The following is a 19,973-nucleotide window of genomic DNA, read 5'->3' on the forward strand; positions in this document are numbered from 1 at the left end:
CTTCTTTTGTTGCCCTGTACAGGAAAACGGAGCTGGAAAGCAGTGGGGGGCGGAGGGAATGGGATTTTGCAGTAACCTTCCTCCAGAAGTGGGGAGAGAATGGAGATTTTGCAGTATCCTTCCCCTGCCACCGCCCACCAAGCCATGCCCACAGAACCGATAGTAAAAAAATTTGAATCCCACCACTGCATTACACTATCAAAATTTCAGCATGTTTTTCCATGTACAAAGATACAGTAGTTGATTTTATTTAATAATATTTATCCTAAATATTATTAGTTCTCACCTAAATGAATTTTAGAATGCACAGCTCACTTTGGATTTTTAACTGTACATAAAGCCCCCTGAACTCCACATCCAATGCATTTTGAATCTTTTCAATTATGACTATTGTTATTCCTAATAAAAAATTATTAGTTTATTAGTTTATTTGAGGTTGAATATTTGTTCACTGCAAAATGTACATAAATCCTAAAGGAATAACATTAATCATAATGCAATGTTAAAAATATGGTAAAAATCCACACTTGAAACTATCTTTTTGTAAGTAGCTTCAATGATTTAATGATAATCATTTATTTCCCTCCCTCCATTAGCACATAAGACTATTTAGGAATTCTTTAAAGTACTATTTTATTAAGGTTCAATAAAGAACCATATTTAGAATTTGTGAAAAAGATATTTATGATAAATGGTACCATGATTTCTTAAATTCTTGGTTAGTTTAACCCAATGCTCTAGTCTAGGTCATTATAATCAATTGTGTTTGCTATGTACCATAGGGAAGTTATTTTAATATGTACAAGTACAATCATGCAATTTTATTATTGATTATAACAAGGCTCTGTTGTACAATGTACCTACCAGCAAAAAAAGATGGTAGAGAAATCCCAGGACTAACTGTGTAGGATCAGAATATGGGAATATTGTGTGCCAGAGAAGAGGAACATAAAGCAATAAAAATATTCAGGTCTTTCTTCATGCAGCTAAAGTTGTAGCTTCTTTAAAATCTACATGAAGAGTCAATTCCGTGCTGCTGGGTAGGGAGGGAATAAGGGATTGCAAGACTAGCAGAGAAACTGTTACAGAATGGAATGGAATGGAATTTTGAAAATGAAAATCAATCATAGCAACAGCTCAGTAGCAGCCAGCAGTACTGAAGCAACCACAACATTCCCTTAATTTCATTTCCTCTGGAGTTACAGATCCTGGAATTTAGGCACATTCTGTAAGTTAGCCCAACTGAGGTACCTTGATTCAAATTGTTGTCCTATGATGCACCAATTTCACCCATGTAATGAGGAGAATTTTAGTAGTATATAGATATTTCGGATTCTCATTTATAGTTCTGGCATACTTGCAGGTGACTAGCTTCATTAAAAAAATAGGTAAATTTTAAATATTTTAATATACCTATTAAAAATAGGTACAATTTAGGTATAAACAATTTATACCTAAAAAATAGGTGCATTTTAAATATTTGAAGCACAGTTTGAAAGCAACGTCACTACTCATTTTTAATAAGATATTATGTTTTATACCAATAGATTAGCCTTAGAACGTTATAAAAGTTAAAAAGCTATAACAACATTGCACCAAATGAGTTAATTTTACATCTATTTTCCTGGAAGTATAATTCATAACTCACAATTGCATTTTGCTTTCTTCTGATAATAAGACAACACAGTTTGGAGAAGGGATAAAGAGAACAAAACAATTCCAAGAAATTTGCTGCCAGCAAATACAATCAGATAGAAGAACATTACCTTGGAAGTCAAATCTCTGTGGAAAATTCCTTTATAATGAAGATAATTGAGTCCAAGAGCAATATCCAATGCCAGCTTTACTCGCACTGTCCAGGACAAGTGGTGATTACTATCTAACAACTGTTCCAGGTTACCACAGTTGATGTACTGTAAAGAAACAAAGCTATGGTTAAAATGTAGTTCAAGGCAAACAAATACTGGTGAGAAACGATGGTACATTTCAACATGGAGCTGGATTTAGTGAAGAGCTCTTCTTTGTCTATCACATTAATGCAACTGAATTAAAATATCCTATTATAATAATGGTACACTGTAACCTGTTCCTCTAGCCAAGTAAAAAATATGACTCTATATTATAAAGATAAGATTAACCACTGGAAGAAAATACAATAATTTTGATTCTTATTTTGCCCAATTCCTTAAAGTGCTCATAAAAATCAATAATGTAAGTTTAAGAATAAGCAAGTACAATAGAAATTTATAACATAGTATCCTGGTTTTTCATAATCATAGTTACTATTTACCAGCACAGCGTGATAAAAGCTTTCTTCTCCCTTATATTTGTATAATTCATTTTCCTGTATCTCACTTATAAATGATTAAGATATACAATTTTGGAAACTGGTGAAATTATTCTACAAGCCAGTTCAATTTTCAGGGCTGCATAGTAATATTATCAAATGATGGATCATATTTGTTATGAAGAAAAAAATTCAATAATATGCAAAGAAATGAATATGAATTCTTCATACACAGATTTATACTGTATATGACAGCTTGGTATTAACATCAACCAGTATCTTGGTATAATGTACTGGCCAACAAATAGAGGAGCTGTTAATTTCTAGCTAAAATATTCAAGAATCTAAAAAAGATCAAAACATTTTATTTGTATGGAGATTGGCACAGATCTTAGTACCTCAGCATATTTTTGCCAGAAGCATTTTAGAATATGTCTCAAGGAATATAGTGGCATGCCATTTTTTAACTAGAACTATAAATATATTTCTTTGGCAAATAATCCTTTTTATTAAGAAGATCATCTTGCTATATTAGCCTTTATAAATAACAGCTTGCTGGGCCTCAGAAAAATACAGGTACTATATTGTTCAGTGAGACTTGCATCACACTCAACCAATGTAGCAAGTTTTCAGGATCACTGTTTTCTATCATGGAAATACTAAGTTATTCAAAGTGGAAACTCTTCCACCAGAAATTGATACTTTTTTAATCAATAAAACCAAACAACTTTTATTAATAATTTCATATTTGCAAATGGGATTTATGATTTGGGGTGTCAGAACTACACTAACACGGGAAATATTTTCTGTTAATATTAACTGGAGCAAAATAGATGTGCAATTGAAGACAACTATAATTGCAACTATTCTAATTACTGCACTTAAGTTCAAACCAAAGAGAGAGATGAAACTAGATCCTGTTGCTCAGATAAACTGTACTACAGTATCTGCCAAATGACCTAATTATGGCTTTAGAAAATGTGCAACTGGATTAAGTTAAATGCTTGCAAACTGTTTCTTCATTCAAAAAACCTGCAAGAGTTTGACAATAGTCAAAGGGTTGAAATTTCTGCTGCTGAACACCCAGTCAATGAATAGGAAAACAGTTGGCCAAACTATTTTATCACAGACTAGATTGGAAAAGGCCTGATTCTCCTTCAGGTTTCTCTGCCTGATTCTCTACATAGCAGTAGGCAGTGATACAGAATTTTAGTGGTCTACTATGATATTATAATATACACTAGATGTCCTGATCTTATTTTGAATGTGAGTTTCTGAAGGGTGGAATTCTAGACATAATAGGGTCTACTTTCCTGAGCTATCTGGTCCATGGAAGCACCTGATACTTAGGTTTTCCGAACTTGTTTTGATAAAGGTTACCCTTATCATGCTTTACCATAGTTTGACTTCATGACTGAAATCTGGACATTTTATGGATGTGGAAGAAGGTAATTAAAGTGATCCACACTAACAATTTATGTATCTAAATAACTTCTCAATGTTCCCTACAAAATTTATGATTTTAGCAACCATTTTTTTCTTTAAAAAGAACAAAACAGTTTCATTTCTTCTTCCAAAATGCAGAAATGAGCTGAAAACTTGGCAGCATGTTCAAGAGCATCTTTTCAAATCTGAATACAGTACAAACTATAATAAATTAATATACTAATGAATTTTATGATGTTATTTGTTGTTATTGGTTCTTCTTTCCATTGGTGTGTTGGGCTTTACTGACCGGTGTTCACTATGGATGTTTTAATTATTATACTGTACATTATATTAGTCGCTAAAAGTTATTTGATTATGGCAGGGTACAAGTCTACTCAATAAATCAATCGGAATGCTATAGTTGTTAAACAGCCAATCAATGGCTCTACAATCTATGTTTATAATAAGAGAACTTTTCAGTTTACACAATCCATAAATGCAATCAGGTTCTTTGGAGAATTATAGCCACCTTTATATGAACTTGAACCTTGCCTTTACTTCCTTATAAAGACAGGGAGAACAATGAAATGATTAATGAAAGTGGTGAACATCACTTTAGCATGCAGCTCGATTGTATGACACTTAAAAATGCATGAGAGTTTCACATTAATTGAAATGAGATGATTGAAAATGCCTCTGCAGGATAATATACTGAAATTGAAATCCAATATATTTGGAGGGCAAGAGGAAGAATAATCTGTTCGGTGATCCAGGTGGCTCTCACTTTGAAGGTGTTCAAGAATCTATTAAAAATTGGTTATTTTCCCAGTCTCTGGAAAAGAGCAAAGGTTGAGCCCATGCTAGATGGTTGTTTTTTTTCCAGTTTATGATTCTAGGGTGTACAATTTTTTCTGAATTTTGTACATTATAAAAACCTTTTAACTATAAACTGTTCAGGATTTGGGCAGCCTATAAATTGTTTAAATAAACAGCCTCCAAGGCTCTGTTATGGAGTAGTATCTTGGCTCTAAATATTTCTGAGTGCAATAGATTGTCCATTTTAATCTAACTTTATATACGGTTATGGAACAGACTTCAAATGGCCCATTATAGGCCCTGAGCTGGTGTTAAGGAAAGCTACTCTATTGGTTTTGTAGAAACTATACAACTATTAATACTATTAAACCTTACATACATCTTGACAACTTATATAAAATGGCACTAGAAGTTATGCTATCCAGTGGTTCTAATCCTTTTGAGAAGGACATTTTCAAATGATTTGACTATGAGATACCTATTTAATAACATGATTATTCCCTGTTCAATATAACATAGTCTCTGAAAGAGAGTTTGGATACTGATACTGCTGTGACTGTTTCTTCATATGGTGCCTGTTTTGGTTGTCTTGGAACATTTCATAATTAGATTTAGAATTCTTTATTGGCCAAGAGTGATTGGACACACAAGGAATTTGTCTTGGTGCAAATGCTCTCAGTATACATAAAAGAAAAGATACATTTGTCAAGAGTCAAGATATGCCCAAAATATGCACTGTGGTTTCCATCAACATATTGTCAGTGTTATGGGAAATAAAAACTTAGAAGATGCAATTTCCTAACTATTGCAATTCCATTATTATGTCCAAACTGAGGGAAACTGAACTGCAGCTTGAACAATCATTGTTCATTTAAGCAGAATAACCTCTGCATCCCATTTGGAATATACTAGTGAAGGGACTTCTATTTTAAAAATAGATGTTGACGATCTGAAACCATGCTATGGAGAATGGAAAGAGGGCATATGTATATGTAACTCACAGCTACTTAGTACACAATTAAAGTACAGTTCAGAGATAGGTGAAGATGAAGGCTAAAGATCCAGATGGATCCTGACAGACTAGAACACTGGGCCGTATCTAACAAAATGAAATTCAATGTAGAGAAAAGTAAAGTCCTACACCTAGGCAAGAAAAACCAAAAGTACACATATAGACTGGGTGAAACCAGGCTCAATAGCAGTAACTGTGAGAGGGATCTTGGAGTCTTAATGGACAACCAGCTAAATATGAGCCAGCAGTGTGCAGTAGCAGCCAAAAAGCTAATTCAATCCTAAACTGTATTAACAGAGGCAGGGGTGGGATTCTACCAGTTCGCACCTATTTGCTAGAACCGGTTGTTAACATTCTAAGCAGTTCGGAGAACTGGTTGTTAGAAGAAATTACTGGCCTAATCCTGTAAGGAAGGCAGGAAGGAAACATTCTGGTGTTGCTTACAGAAACTGCCTCTCCCTTAACTCTTATTACATTCTTGGCAGGACTAGACTTCCTGTCTCAGGAACTTCTCTGGAGTTTTTCCCCCTCCTTTGCTGGTACTTTGCTTGTGTGGAGTGACCATTCAAAGTTACAATGGCATTGAAAAAAGTGACTTATTACCATTTTTCACACTTACGACTGTTGCAGCAACCCCACAGTCATGAGAGGCCAGGCGAGGAGATGCGTGCCTCGATGTAAGTGAGATTGAGTTGGCCACATCCAGCCAATAACATGACCACCAAGCCATGTCCACCCAGTCACATGACCACCAAGCCACGCCTACCACCTAAGCCACAGCCAAACTGGTTGTTAAAAAATTTGAATCCCACCCCTGAACAGAGGGATACAATCAAGATCAAGGGAAGTACTAATACCACTCTATAAAGCCTTAGTAAGACCACACCTAGAGTACTGCATCCAGTTTTGTTCACATTATAAAAAAGATGTTGAGACTCTAGAAAAAGTACAGAGAAGAGCAACCAGGAAGATTAGGGGACTGGAGGCTAAAACATACAACGAACAGTTGCAGGAACTGAGCTTGGCTAGTCTAGTAAAGAGAAGGACCAGGGGAGACATGATAGAGGTCTTCCAATATTTGAGAGGCTGCCACAGAGATGAAGGGGTCAAGCTATTTTCTAAAGCGCCTGTAGGCCAGACAAGGAATAATGGATGGAAATTGAACAAGGAGAGATTTAACCTGGAAATAAGGAGAAACTTTCTGACAGTGAGAACAATCAACCAATGGAACAGCTTGCCCTTGGAAGTTGTGGGAGCACCATCACTTGAGACTTTCAAGAAGAGATTGGACTGCCATTTGTCAGAAATAGTGTAGAGTCTCCCGCTTGGCCGGGGGGTTGGACTAGATGACCTACAAGGTCCCTTCCAACTCTGATTATATGTTATCTATCATCTGATTTGGCACTATTTAAAGACTTTGAATAATGTAACTATATCCAATTTCATAATAATTGGCCACTTTGTTTCAAGAACTTTGTTCCTTGTAACAGTAACTTAATCTGATCTCAGAGCAATTAGCAAGTGAAAAAGGCAATTGCACAGAGAACATTATACATGACTGGCAGGAAAAAACCATTACCATTCATAATTCTCTCTAATCAAAACCTTTAAATGAAAGATAATCACATATTTACTGCCCAGATGTAAATATGTGGAAGACAAAGAAATGATGAACTGAGAATGGCTCCATTAAAAGTAGACATGACAACTATGGTGGAATGAAGAGCCAGCAAGTAGACTGGCTCTTCAAAATATGTCTCTAGACAAGAACACACGATCCCTCAAACTGCTCCATAAATTTTTTCCTCACATGGAGCTTATAAGATACTAGTCTCCTGCTCTGGAAGATGAGGGAATGCAATTTCTGCCCAAATTGCAGTCAGAGCCTTTATGGCAGGGGTGGGCAAACTTTTTGGCTCGAGGGCCGCATTGACTTTTAAAATTTGACAGACGGGCCGGGTCAGCACAAGATTTTTGGGAATCGCCCCACCCTTCCCCCTCTTCTCCTTCCTCCTCGGAGGCCCCCTGAGTCAGGAGTTGCTACCGCCGGCGCGGCTCGCGCGGCTCAGTCCCGCGTTGCCTCGGGAAGGAAAGGCAAAAAGGAAGAGCCGCGGCGGTGCTTTGCAACGGCAGCAGCGGCACCGGAGGCTCAGGCTCAGCGGCTCCTGGTTTTGCCTTTTCCTTCCCAAGGCAACGCGGGACTGAGCCGCACGGAGCTCCCCGCCGGCGGTAGCAACTCCTGACAGCCCCAGCCGGACACCTGAGTGGAGCCCAGGCAGAACTGCCTGTTGCTGCTGCGGAGCATCGCCGGGTCGCCTCCTCCAAGCAGCCCGCCTGCCGGGCTTCCCCTCCGCCACGTGGCTCGGGCCAGGCGCGAGCGCCCGCGAGTTAAAAGGAAGCCAAAAGTTGCTGGGAAGTTGCTCGGGTTTCTGGGGCTTCCAGGCTTAAACTTTGCACAGGCAAAGTTTGCATGTGGGAGCGTCTTCCGCCGAGGAGCGGGAGGGTTCCGCCCAGCGGGCTGCTTGGAGGAGGCGACCCGGCGGTGCTCCAGGTTTCCTCTCTGCCGCACGGCTCAGGGCCAGGCGCGAGTGCCCGTGAGGAAAAGGAAGCCGCAAGTTGCTCGGGTGCTGGGAGCAGGCTTTTAAAGTGCCGCCCGAGCAGGACCGCCGAGCCGGGAACGGGGCACCAAGGCAGGGCAAGGCTCCACCAGCAGCGGCCTAGCTTTAGGTGGCTCCAAGCAGCCCGCTCAAGCAGCCCGCCCGCCCGCCGGGCGGAACCCTTCCGCTCCTTGGCTGGAAGACGCTCCCGCCTGCAAACTTTGCCTTTGCAAAGTTTAAGCCTGAAGCCCGGGAAAAAAAGCGGGATCAGCGGGACTCACCTTCGGAGAGGTTGCACTCAAGGTGATTTCGAACTCCCAGCCGAGGCCTTTGCAAAGTTCTTCTTTTCTTTCCTACCCGAGAGCGCTCCGCACTGTTTTGCAGCTTTGGGGGCCACCCGCGCAGGGCAATACACCACGCACAGCAATTTTTTTTCAGGGCCGGGCCGGGTTGGACAGACCAACGGGCCGGATGTGGCCCGCGGGCCGTAGTTTGCCCACCCCTGCTTTATGGGCACAGAGTTGCATGCTTCCTTTTCTAATCGCTTCTGGAAATAGTTTGTTAAGTCCGGATCGGGGCTCAACATTGAGATCTTTCCGGGTGACAATTTTTTATAACACCTGATGAGTTTCCTTCAATCCTTAGTGAAATAAGTTTTAAATACAAGTTGAAACTTTAAAAAACTATTTGAAGGGGTTAAAAATTAAGATGGTTTAAAGCAGGGGTGTCCAACCTTGGCAACTTTAAGACTTGTGGACTAGGTTAGGCACCACGCTAGAAACCAGGAGACTGTGAGTTCTAGTCTCACCTTAGATCAGGGGTGTCCAACCTTGGCAACTTTAAGACTTGTGGACTTCAACTCCCAGAATTCCTCAGCCAGCAAAGCCAAGGTTGGACACCCCTGGTTTAAAGGAAAAAAGGAAGATAAAGTTGGTTTATTTTATCAAGATTAAAATAATTTGTTACCTCTGATAACCCTTAGTGGACTTTTGGTGACCAGGACTGCATAACGAAGTGTTAAGGATCTGTTTATAGATAAGAGATGAAATATGGGGAAAAGATCTTTTGTTGAATTTTAAGAAAAGGTAATAAATTATTAAAGTTGTTTACAGTGGTTGCGATGAAGAGGGAAGTCATTTATTAAATATTTTTTCTTAATTATATTTTTATTTTTCCATTTTTCTCTTTTCTATACTTTTTTCTTTCTATTCTTTTAATTTTAGTTTGTATTATGGTAGCTTTCATCTTTTAATTGAAAACATTAATAAAATTACTGCCAAAAAAAAAAAAAAAAAAAGACTGAAAGCCAAGAATACTTATTTCTGGGTCATAGAAATGGCTACTAAGAATACTACTTAGCACAATCAAATATTTTGTCATTTTCATCCATAATATTTTGAGAGATCTATATAGATCTGGATGCAGGTTCTGTACTAATGAAAAATCTTTCTGGAATAAAGAAAGATCTCAAGATCATTCACATATCTTCCACACAGCTATTTCTCATGAGTAAACCATAGAAAAAGATGTTTTATTACTGGCTTGTGGAGTCGTTGAGAATTGAGGGATTTCTATTTGAGCTCACAGCTGTTTTGGAGTCAAAGTTCTACCAATTCTCATTTCTTAATTACTTTGAACTTTTTAAAACTACTTTTTTAAATATTAAGAACCTTTTAGATTTTTAGTGTGTGAGATTTTTTCTTCAACCTTTTGTGAACAAAATTTTAAATAAGATTTCAAGATATATAAAAATTTAAATTAAGGAGTTAAAAGGGGAAAGGGGAATTGAGCATTGTTTTTTAAAAGTTATGTATGAATGAATGGCCCAGATAGATTTATTATAAATGGATTAAGTAAATATAAGAATTTTTCCCGTGGGAAAGAAGTTATGTTTCACATATAAAAAAGATGGAAATTTGAAAGTTGATCACTAGAGGGTGCCAGAAGTAAAAAGAACAATGGTTGAATGGAGAAATGGGATCAAATGACTCAAAAATTAATTTTAAAGATTCTGTCACTGTTGATAAACTTATTGACAAAATAGATGATGGTATGGAAGAAAAAGAAATATTGTACTGGACAAGGAGACAAATATATTGTACTGAACAAAAAATTGATTTAACATTGGATATAAAAATGACAGATTATAAGAACATAAAACAAGATGATTTAACCCCAATAAGCATGGAAACTTAGTCATAGACTCTGACCTAGATCCGGAGATTCTTCAGAATTTTCAAATTTGGGGAATGGTATCAACTAGTAAAATCTCAAAGGTGGGAAAGCACAAAAAATATGAGGAATGGTTTCTTGGGAATAATGTCCTACTAAGAACCCCCATTTGAATAACTGCAGTCTGAATTATGCATATCAGTTGGGGCTTGGAGAAAAAAGCAAGAAGTCTTTTGTATAGTCTTTGCCTCTTCAGTTAGAAAATCAGCCCAATATCTTACATACACCTGTGACTTCCTATCTCGAATCTTGCACTGGACTTCTGGATTGACTTTTTGGACTCTGACTCAGTTTATACCCTGACTTTTGCACATATTGGTCTGAAACTTTGAGTATATGCTTGATTGACTCTTGAACTGTCTTTACAGTACATTTTCTGCCCAACCCTTTGATTACATGTTGATTATCTTTGAGAAGCTTTAAGCCCATCCAACTATATCTACCCCAATTTTGGTGAGCTCACTGCCTTAGACAGGAGGAAAAATGAAATAATAGGTGAGCCATGCTTTGTATCTTTACTTACTCATGTGTCGCAACATATTAATTTAGATTTTAACATTTAAGTTTTGTATTATATATATTTTCCTATAATAAGTAGTGGTTTAGAACATTTATTCTTTGTTCCAAAATCAACTCTATATAACTCACATATTCATGCTTAGACTTTGAAAACTTAAGCGGAAAAAAAAGCATACATAGCAAGATCTTTATTTAAACTAAGCCACAATTTTCTTTGTTAAAGGGATGTTGCTCCCTGTTGCTTAATGAAACAGTAATAAAAACATTTCTATTTTACTGTTCTATTGTTTATATTTAAACAGTTTCACTACACTGGTTTAATGAGTTTTATTTTAGGAAAAAACATAGTATCAAAAATTAACACTCCAAAAGGAATTTTTGGTTTAAATGCATTAGGTTTATAGCTATTTTGTTATCCTTTTAGGATTGAGGCAGCATATAAATTGTTTGATGAGTCACTATTTTTTGTGATATATTGGAATGTTCTAGTAGACTTTCACATCTCTATTCATATGGAAGAATATATAGCTGTCAACTGAATGAACAGGAGCAACAGAAGTTATAGCAGACATTGTGAACTGACTCATATGTACATTAAATGGCTTGGCCTCTTAATTTTCTCCACAAGATTCCAAATATGTATGGCATTATATCAAGGAAACATCATGTGAATCAGATTATACATAAATCAATGTATCAGGAAAGAAGTCAATAATTATTTCTACAAGAATAACGACACATGTTTTGCAGCTATAGAGAGAGATGCCTCCACCCTGAATGTTTAGGTGCATGGCTCCAAATTAATATTAAGGATTATTTATGCATGTCTATAATTGGGAGGAATTAGAATGTCCAACAGCGTGAAATACAGACTTATTTCAGGCATCGTTTAACTAACAAAGGTACACAGAATTATGAGTACACATTTTAATTGCTAGACCTTTGAGCACTCATACATTCTTATGAGATGTTCTTATGTATTAAACCTTCAAGCATCAGCCATCTAATTCATGCTAAAAAAATGGACAGAGTCCTATTGAAATTGACATTTGAGTGTTTTGAGAGCATCCTAAAATGGTATACCCCCAATACTAATCATGTGACAGCCTATGTTACCAGAACTCTAAGAGACATGCAAACTTCCAAGATAATAATGGTGTTAAAATACTATAGGTGGATTTACTCTATGGGCTGACTTACTCATAAGTAATAAAACACAGTGAACGTTCAAAGTTGCAGAATAGGGAATACCGTATTTGCCGGCGTATAAGACGACCGGCGTATAAGGCGACCCCCACCACCACCGGAAACGCCCTCCAGAAATCCCGGGGCTGCAGCGGCAGGGCAGAGTGCCAGGGGCCGTGGGAAGAGCAGGAAGGCTGCAGCCTCGGGCGGAGCGAGGCGAGCGGGATGAAGCGGAAGCGGCGCGGGGATCCGGGAAGCCAGAGGCGCCTTCGCTGCGTCCAACAAGCATCCAAAAGCCGGCAGTGGATATACCGGCGTATAAGGCGACCCCACTTGGAGGCATGTTTTTCGGGGCAAAAAAGTCGTCTTATACGCCGGCAAATACGGTATAAAGTTTTCAAAACAGTACTGTCTGAGGCATGGAGATTTCTTCCTTTTAGAATAAATCTTAAATGCTTACATAGAAGAAAATTAGATTGCAGTTGAAAGACACATTTATTTATACATATATGTTTATTTTTAATTTCAATATTTGAGACCATCTATTTATTAATAAGTCTGGGTGGCTAAAATGACCAAATATGCCATATTATTTTAAATAAAAGTACACAAATTCAAACATTAGGCAGATTAAAGACTGTTGTTCTTAGGGGGAAAATACTGTTGTTCACTGTATTACTGAAAGAAGATAAAATCTATCTTTTGAGCAATCAGGGGAGAATCTGAATAAACTATGACTCATTTAAGAAGTATTAGCATCAAAACTGGCAACCAAGACACTTGTGATTTTGCATGCTTTTCATATAATTATCCTCAACTTGCTGCTTACCGTATTTCATTATATACGATACTTAGTACTCATTACCAAATTATGATTCACAAATCCATTTCAATCCATGTTCTGAAACTGACTTGAAGTAGATTAGCGAAAACTAGAAATTGAGGAAAAACTCCATGTAAAGAGGGGAGAAGAAAAAAATAGCTTGTTGGGATGTTCTTCCACATGTTATAATTTAATATTACATCTGAAATGACTCATAATGGAGGTGAAGCGACAAAACAACTTGCTCCACAAAGGAGCTCTGGCATACTGCAACCCATTTGATCTGCTAATAATTTCAACACTACTGTACATATTTTGCCTCCTGCAATCCTCATCAACTGCGATTCACACTTCCCTATTTTCTGTGACAGTGCAGTTCATGAACAATATTTTCATCCAATCACTTCTCATCTTAAATTATCCAACAGCTGAATGCAAAAATACATCCAATTGCAGCCAATCAATGTGTTAAAGCCCCATTCCCTTTCACAGTGAAAGCAACCTTTGGTCACCTTTTCATGTGCATGACATTTATGGAGTTACCAATTCCTTCCCCTAACAGGCATTTATCTATCTCTTTTTCTGTATCTATATGGTGCCATATTAAACATTCACCCTCAGAGGCTGCAATAACAGATATTGTGTAGAGGTGTTATGGAGGCACTGGGCAGTCACGGGATTCTTTCAAGGGAAGAATTCATTGTGAACCAATTAACAAGCTCACTAAAAAGCTAGAAAAGCTTCTCCACTACTTCTGCTAAATCAGCTTTGTTGTTGGGAGTGTATTTCACATAGTGGAGAGTTTTATGCTGGCAAAGCAGCGTTCCTGGACTTTTCCATGACTAGGGATGATCAAAACAGTAAGGAGACAGGGGATGCAGTAAGCATTCTACCCAATAAGAAACTACATGGATGGTCCCAGAATGTATCCATCTGTGTGTACCTTGCATCTTTACAGAGACAAGGAACAAGAATGACAGGTCACTCACAGACTATAGGCGTTATTACATCCTGCAAAAAATGAGGACACATAGTCAACATATTTAATTTTATAGATATGTTAGAATTCATAATCCCTTGATGCTAGCTATTTTAAATTTCTCTAAAAATTCTCATTATAGGGAAAACGTGACTAGCTTCTCTATTACTTAATTGTTCGTGTTTAATCTCTCTTCCCTTCCATTTCCCATCTCCCCACAACTTCTCACCCTCACCCAAGAACCTGAGTGCCTGAGGGGAGGAAAATCGTTATCATTTAAAGCTCTATGATGCCTTCCCCAGGAATCAGAGAATCAGAGCTTACTAGTTTATTGTGAGAAAAATGACAAACACTTCAACAGTGATTTTATAATTTCATTTAGGGGTTCTTTTTTTTAAATCAAGGACAGACATATGCATTCAACAGATAAATGTTGAATAAGAAAAAACCATCACATTTCAGTAATGAAATAACTTCTATTTGTGCAGTGCAAGTGGTAAACTCTGTTCAATTTTTTCAAAAGGCCATGACAGTTACTAAAAATAATTTCATGAAATATGCATTAAGATCTCAAGAGACTTCACCACTAAAGTATCTGAATCATTTGAAGACAGTATCCAAGCCAAAAATAATACTAAGGTTTTTTTTAAAGCACAGCATGACTTCTTTGTTTCAAACAAAAGTACTCTCATACAACAATAAATATTTCATTTAATACTGGTGAACATGGTCCAGATTTTTCCCTGATCCAGTGCAAACTAAGCAGTATGTATCTTCCACCAAATTACTTGATCTTGAAGGGATGCCTGTGTTAAAGAGACAAGTCTATCCATATCTCCCAGCAATATCAAAGCAACTATCACCAGTGCTCAGAATGTTTATGTTAAATAGGACCTCCCATTATCATGTTGTCTACTGCTTCTATTTATCCAATACTTCAGGAAAATTTTGGCACTTTCTTGCACTACACAATTTCTGCATTCATTGCAGTGGTGTATTACAAGGATTAGAATAAGTGCAATAAACTCATTTTATTGTATTTTTTGCCCTCCATCTAACTGAAGAGACAAAAATCTTTTTGATTTTGTAATTCTTTTCCCTAATTCTTCTTACAGAAGAAGCACGTGCTACTTCAGTAAGTAATAAAATCACATGTACTGCATATCCCTTCTCCCAATGAAATTGACAGCCTTCTCGCTCAATCCCAAAATCAGTTGTTTTGTGTCAGGAATAGAGAACAAACAATGGAAGTCACACAAAGCAAACCACCAGTTAAAAACCAAACGTTACAAAAAATATCAAACCCAAGAGTGTATGCCATGTCCATGGATATTTGGTACACCAAATTGGAGTGTGGTGGTACATTCATTTCTCAATTCTGGCCTGCAGCATTAAATAAGACACACATAAGCACATTCTACAGAAGAATCCCAATGGCAGTAAATTCTGCAAGCTGAAGTTTCATTTTACAGATATAAAATGCGACATTCCTATTACAAAAATATTACATGTAAGACTTCTTTTACAATTAATGAACAGATGCATGGAAAATGTAGTAAAACTAACATGTAAGAAAACCATGATCCAAACAAGAAAATAGGAAATAGCTCCTACTTTTATATATTGCAACTAGAAAGCAAAAGACAGTATGGAACCTTCTAGTTCCACACTGCATAAGCAACTAGAAGCAAACTATATGGAAAAGCAAAGATCAAACAGAAAATCATGAAACAAAGTTCAGAGATTTTGATCAAGTTAATCAACTCTTAATAAAATAAATACTCTCAACTCCCATTTTGCTTTAGTTAGTAAAAATTGCTGAGAATTTAAGTTAAAATGTCTCCAGCATACCAGGTTGCCCATCAAACAAGATTTTCTATGTCTGTGATACCATTATATTCATAGCAATCTTTCATTTTCATTCACTAAATCCTAAAGTATAATTGACACTCACAAATATGCACAAATATGTCACAAGAACAGCCAACAATTGATTAGTAAAGGGATTGCTTCTTAATCAAGGAGCTACTTTACTTTGCCCTTACAATATTTCAGAAACAATGAGTTTGCTAAGAGAAAAGCATGTCTAAAGATATTTTCATTGTGCGAAAGAGTGGGGCAGCTGAGGCAATGGGGAAGAAGAGCCAATCAAAAGAGGGCAATGCAGGACACCTCCTCCTAGGTTATACTCCAGGAAGAGGAGGTTGGAAGTAGAGGTGGATTTTGGAGGTGGAATAACTCAACGAAGGCCAAACCTCAGAATACATACTCCTGTCAGAAAGACAGCATTTATCATCAGGACAGGTTAATATTGACAGGATAGTAGAGGTATTTCCTAGAAGTCAACCCATTTTAAATTATTTAATATAAATCAACTTGTCCCTTGTTTCTATGTTAACCAAGTGTTTGTTTCAACCTACTGTATATCTTGTTCCATATTCTACCCAGTATTGTTATTTTAGATATTTTAAAACTAGAAAGGAGATTTAATGACAGCAGCATAATAAAATAGACAAGGAGGGGAAGACTACCACAAGGGTATGCAACAATAAGATAAGGTGCATATTAAATAAGTGAATAAACATTATCCAATTAAGATAATATGAAAATTCACAAATTCAATATCTTTTCTGAACTAGAAAGATTCTTATCAAAAACTCTCAAAGCATCTTCCTAATGTTTCAGCCTACAAACCTAAATTAAGCATTTTACTCTTCTTTTATTATGGCCTGCCAGGCTTCTGACAGAACACAAATGTAAGGAACTAAGAATAGAAGAAGCATTCATATCTTTGCATAGCGTCATACATAAAAATAAAAGATCTGTTAAAAGAATGACTAAAAAAGAATCAATAAAAAAGAAAGACAATCTATACAGACCGATACAAAATACATTGCAACTGTATATTAATGCTACTTACTACAGGTAATGGTATACAGTCATTTATAGGAATGCTTATGTAGCTTTCAGATGTTAATATCCCTCTTTATATTCTAAAAATTGTGTTGCCTTTAAGAGATATTTCAGTTCAATGCCATATGATATAATCGGAAGTGATAAAAATGATTCAACCATTTTCTATTTTGATAAGATATTTAAAAATGTGTTCATGCCAGATTAAATACATCTGCTACAATCATTCTATAAAGCTTGATCTGCCTAATCACACTCACTCACATGAATGTAGTATCTATGTGTCAGACAGAGAACCCAGAAACCTACTGGGGAAGGATGAGTTAGAAAAATAATTGCAGAGCTGTTCTGAGGAATTTTCTATGCATCTGGAGAATAAAATTTTTGTGATCTACTCCGAAATGAGCATTATCTGAGTAAGTCCCAATAGACTACTTCTTGAAAGCTTATCAGTTCTCAGCTTTCTCTTTCTGGGGAAGGCTATTGAGAAGGTGGTGAGTCTGCAATTGCAGAAAAAACTTTAAGAAACATTACCTGAACCAATCTGATTTGTGTTCATAAATGAATGCAGCACCCAGATTACACTGCTTTCCTTAGTTGACTCCTGGTGAAAATGGGAAAGTGAATACAAGACCCTCCTAGTACTCTTCGATTTCTTAGCAAGTGTTGATATCATAGATAATAGCATCATTTTAGACCATTTCCAAGGATTGGGCATACTGGAAAGTACTATTTTGTATCTCTGGTACCTGTGTCAGAACTATACTAATCAACTTCATTAAATACATTATTTAGCATCACCATAAGAAATTTTGCAAAGCTGAGAGAAGGAGAGGTAATTAGCTTACCTCAGTAAGGGCATGCAATTGTCCTTGATGTACACAGACACCCATAAACCTACAAAACAAGAGTAAAATCTTAAATCAGAAAAAGTGGATTTTTAGGGTTTTATTATTTTTGAATCATTATAGAACATACACAGTTTTAAAAAATTAGAAATATTGGATGACACCAGTTCCAAAATATTACACAACTCTTCTATAATCAAATATACTGCTATGTATGTAAATTCAAGTATAAATAATGAATTAGTGTATTTAAGAATAGGAAATAAATTCCAATTGTCCTATACTTAAATATATGTAGAAGTTTGAGAATGTATGTAATTGTTCACATTTTCATAAAAAGTTTGAACTTTTTATGAAAAAGTCTTATGACCATTTTTCACACTTATGACCATTACAACATCCCCATGGTCATATCAATTGACTTATATTTATGATGGTGGCAGCGTCCAGGAGTCATGAGATCTCCTTTTGCGACCTTCTGATAAGCAAAGTCAATAGGGAAGCCAGATTTGCTTAACAACCATGTTACTAATTTAACAAGGGCAATGATTCATTTAACAATGTGGAAAGAAAGGTAATAAAATAGGGCAAAACTCACTTAACGAATGTTTCACTTATCAACAGAAAATTTGGGCTCAATTGTGGTCATAAGTTGAGGACTACCTGTATGATACAAACTTGTTAATAAATTAGAACTGGAATAATAAGCGGATATAGATAAGGATACCATCCCTCATTTCAAGCAGAGTACCAAATGATTCTTTGTTAAATAGTAATAAACAATTTTAATGACTTGTAGCCAAAAGAATACACATAATTTTACATGCAATAGTAACAAAACATTATAACAAAATTAGAAAAAACATGTCCTATTTATTGTAAAATGTTACATTAATTGAAAGTATTGATTTTATACACTAGAACATAATTATATGACATTTATAGGCCTTACTGCATATGAACACATCTTCCTAGTTGTTCACCAACCCTCCCGTCTCTAATTTTTTTTTAGGAAGAATTGGAGAGGACAGAATTTATTTATTTATTTTCTAAAATCACCTGTTCTGGCTAGAAAGCAGCTGAACTTTGGCCTCCATCCATAATATACCTTTGAGTCTCACGTGTACATAAAATATTATTCAAAATGAAAGGAATCCAGAGCTCAGTTGTTTCGTAGTCACTTGCCAAAACTTAAAAAAGAAACATAAAAGAGGGAGAAGGAGAAGAAACAGTTCCTGCACTGAGGAACAAATGATGGGAATGGAAAAGTCACAAAGAGCAGGCATGATATTCTGCTCTGAAAAAAAAATCGGGGCCGGCCAAAAGAGACCCCCCGCCACGCGCCCGGGGAGCGCCCGCTGCTTTCCCTCGCCAGGGCCGGGCGGTGGCGTGTTGCACGGAGGCTGGTCTTTGGTTGGCCCAGCTCCCTTTTCCTGCCGCTCAGCGGCCTCCGCTCGCACCGCCCGGGCTCCGCTCAGGTATCCGGCTGGGGCTGTCAGGAGTTGCTACCGCCGGCGCAGCTCCACGCGGCTCCAGTCCCGCGTTGCCTCGGGAAGGGAAAGGCAAAACCAGGAGCCGCTGCTGCCGTTGTAAAGCGCCACCACGGCTCTTCCTTTTTGCCTTTCCCTTCCTGAGGCAACGCGGGACTGGAGCTGAGCCGCCAGCAACTCCTGACTCGGGGCCTCCGAGGGGAGTGGAAGGAGGAGAAGAAGGGGGGGAAAGGGGGGGGGGATTCCCAAAAAAATCGGAATTCCAATTTTAATCGGAAGAATATCATGCCTGAAAGAGTGAAATGGAATCATGCATCCCAGGAACAGAAAGAAGGAAAAAGAATGGAGTCTGAGGCATGATTGCATACAAAAACCAACAATGAACTGGCTTTGTACTTTATGGTTTAGACCAGGGATCACCAACCCCTAGTCCTTGGCCTGGTACTTGGCTGCGGCCCGTTGGGAACTGGACCGCACAACTGGCAGGCAATTGCATGAAACCATCCCTTCTCCCACTCCCAACGCCACCACTTCTGCCAGTCCACAGAACTGGAAAGATTGGGGACCACTGGTTTAAACATTATTGCCACCATTCAGTTCTTGGGCAATATGTTGTTTTTCTTTTAACATCAGACAAGTACCTCTGTCAAATGTTTCTTTGGTATTTTGCTATTTTAGTAACTGCTATTCTTTATGCTACCTAACCATTTTCTAACACAGACATCTTCAAAAAAATTTATAAACTGAATTTGAAAATGGAGGTCCGGATTAAGTATCATGAAACCTGAAAAACAAAATGGTTGATGTTATATCGTATGCAAATGAGTTCTTAGTATTTTATACT

General features: G+C 37.3%; 1 protein-coding gene across 1 annotated transcript in view; it reads right to left on the reverse strand.

The window, feature by feature from the left end:
* The window catches only part of TESK2 (testis associated actin remodelling kinase 2), a 58,241-nt gene that overhangs the window by 17,073 nt on the left and 21,195 nt on the right, over window positions 1–19,973 (reverse strand). The window contains exons 4-5 of the mRNA XM_026665751.2: window positions 17,640–17,688; window positions 1,767–1,913 (exon numbers count right to left, since the gene is read on the reverse strand). Of these exons, the coding sequence (XP_026521536.2) occupies window positions 1,767–1,913; window positions 17,640–17,688 (196 nt within the window). The remainder of the gene's footprint in view (window positions 1–1,766; window positions 1,914–17,639; window positions 17,689–19,973) is intronic.

Source organism: Notechis scutatus, chromosome 3 (genome assembly GCF_049901735.1).
Source record: "Notechis scutatus isolate UNSWTSFEM ecotype Mainland chromosome 3, rNotScu1.2, whole genome shotgun sequence".
NCBI lineage: Eukaryota > Metazoa > Chordata > Lepidosauria > Squamata > Elapidae > Notechis > Notechis scutatus.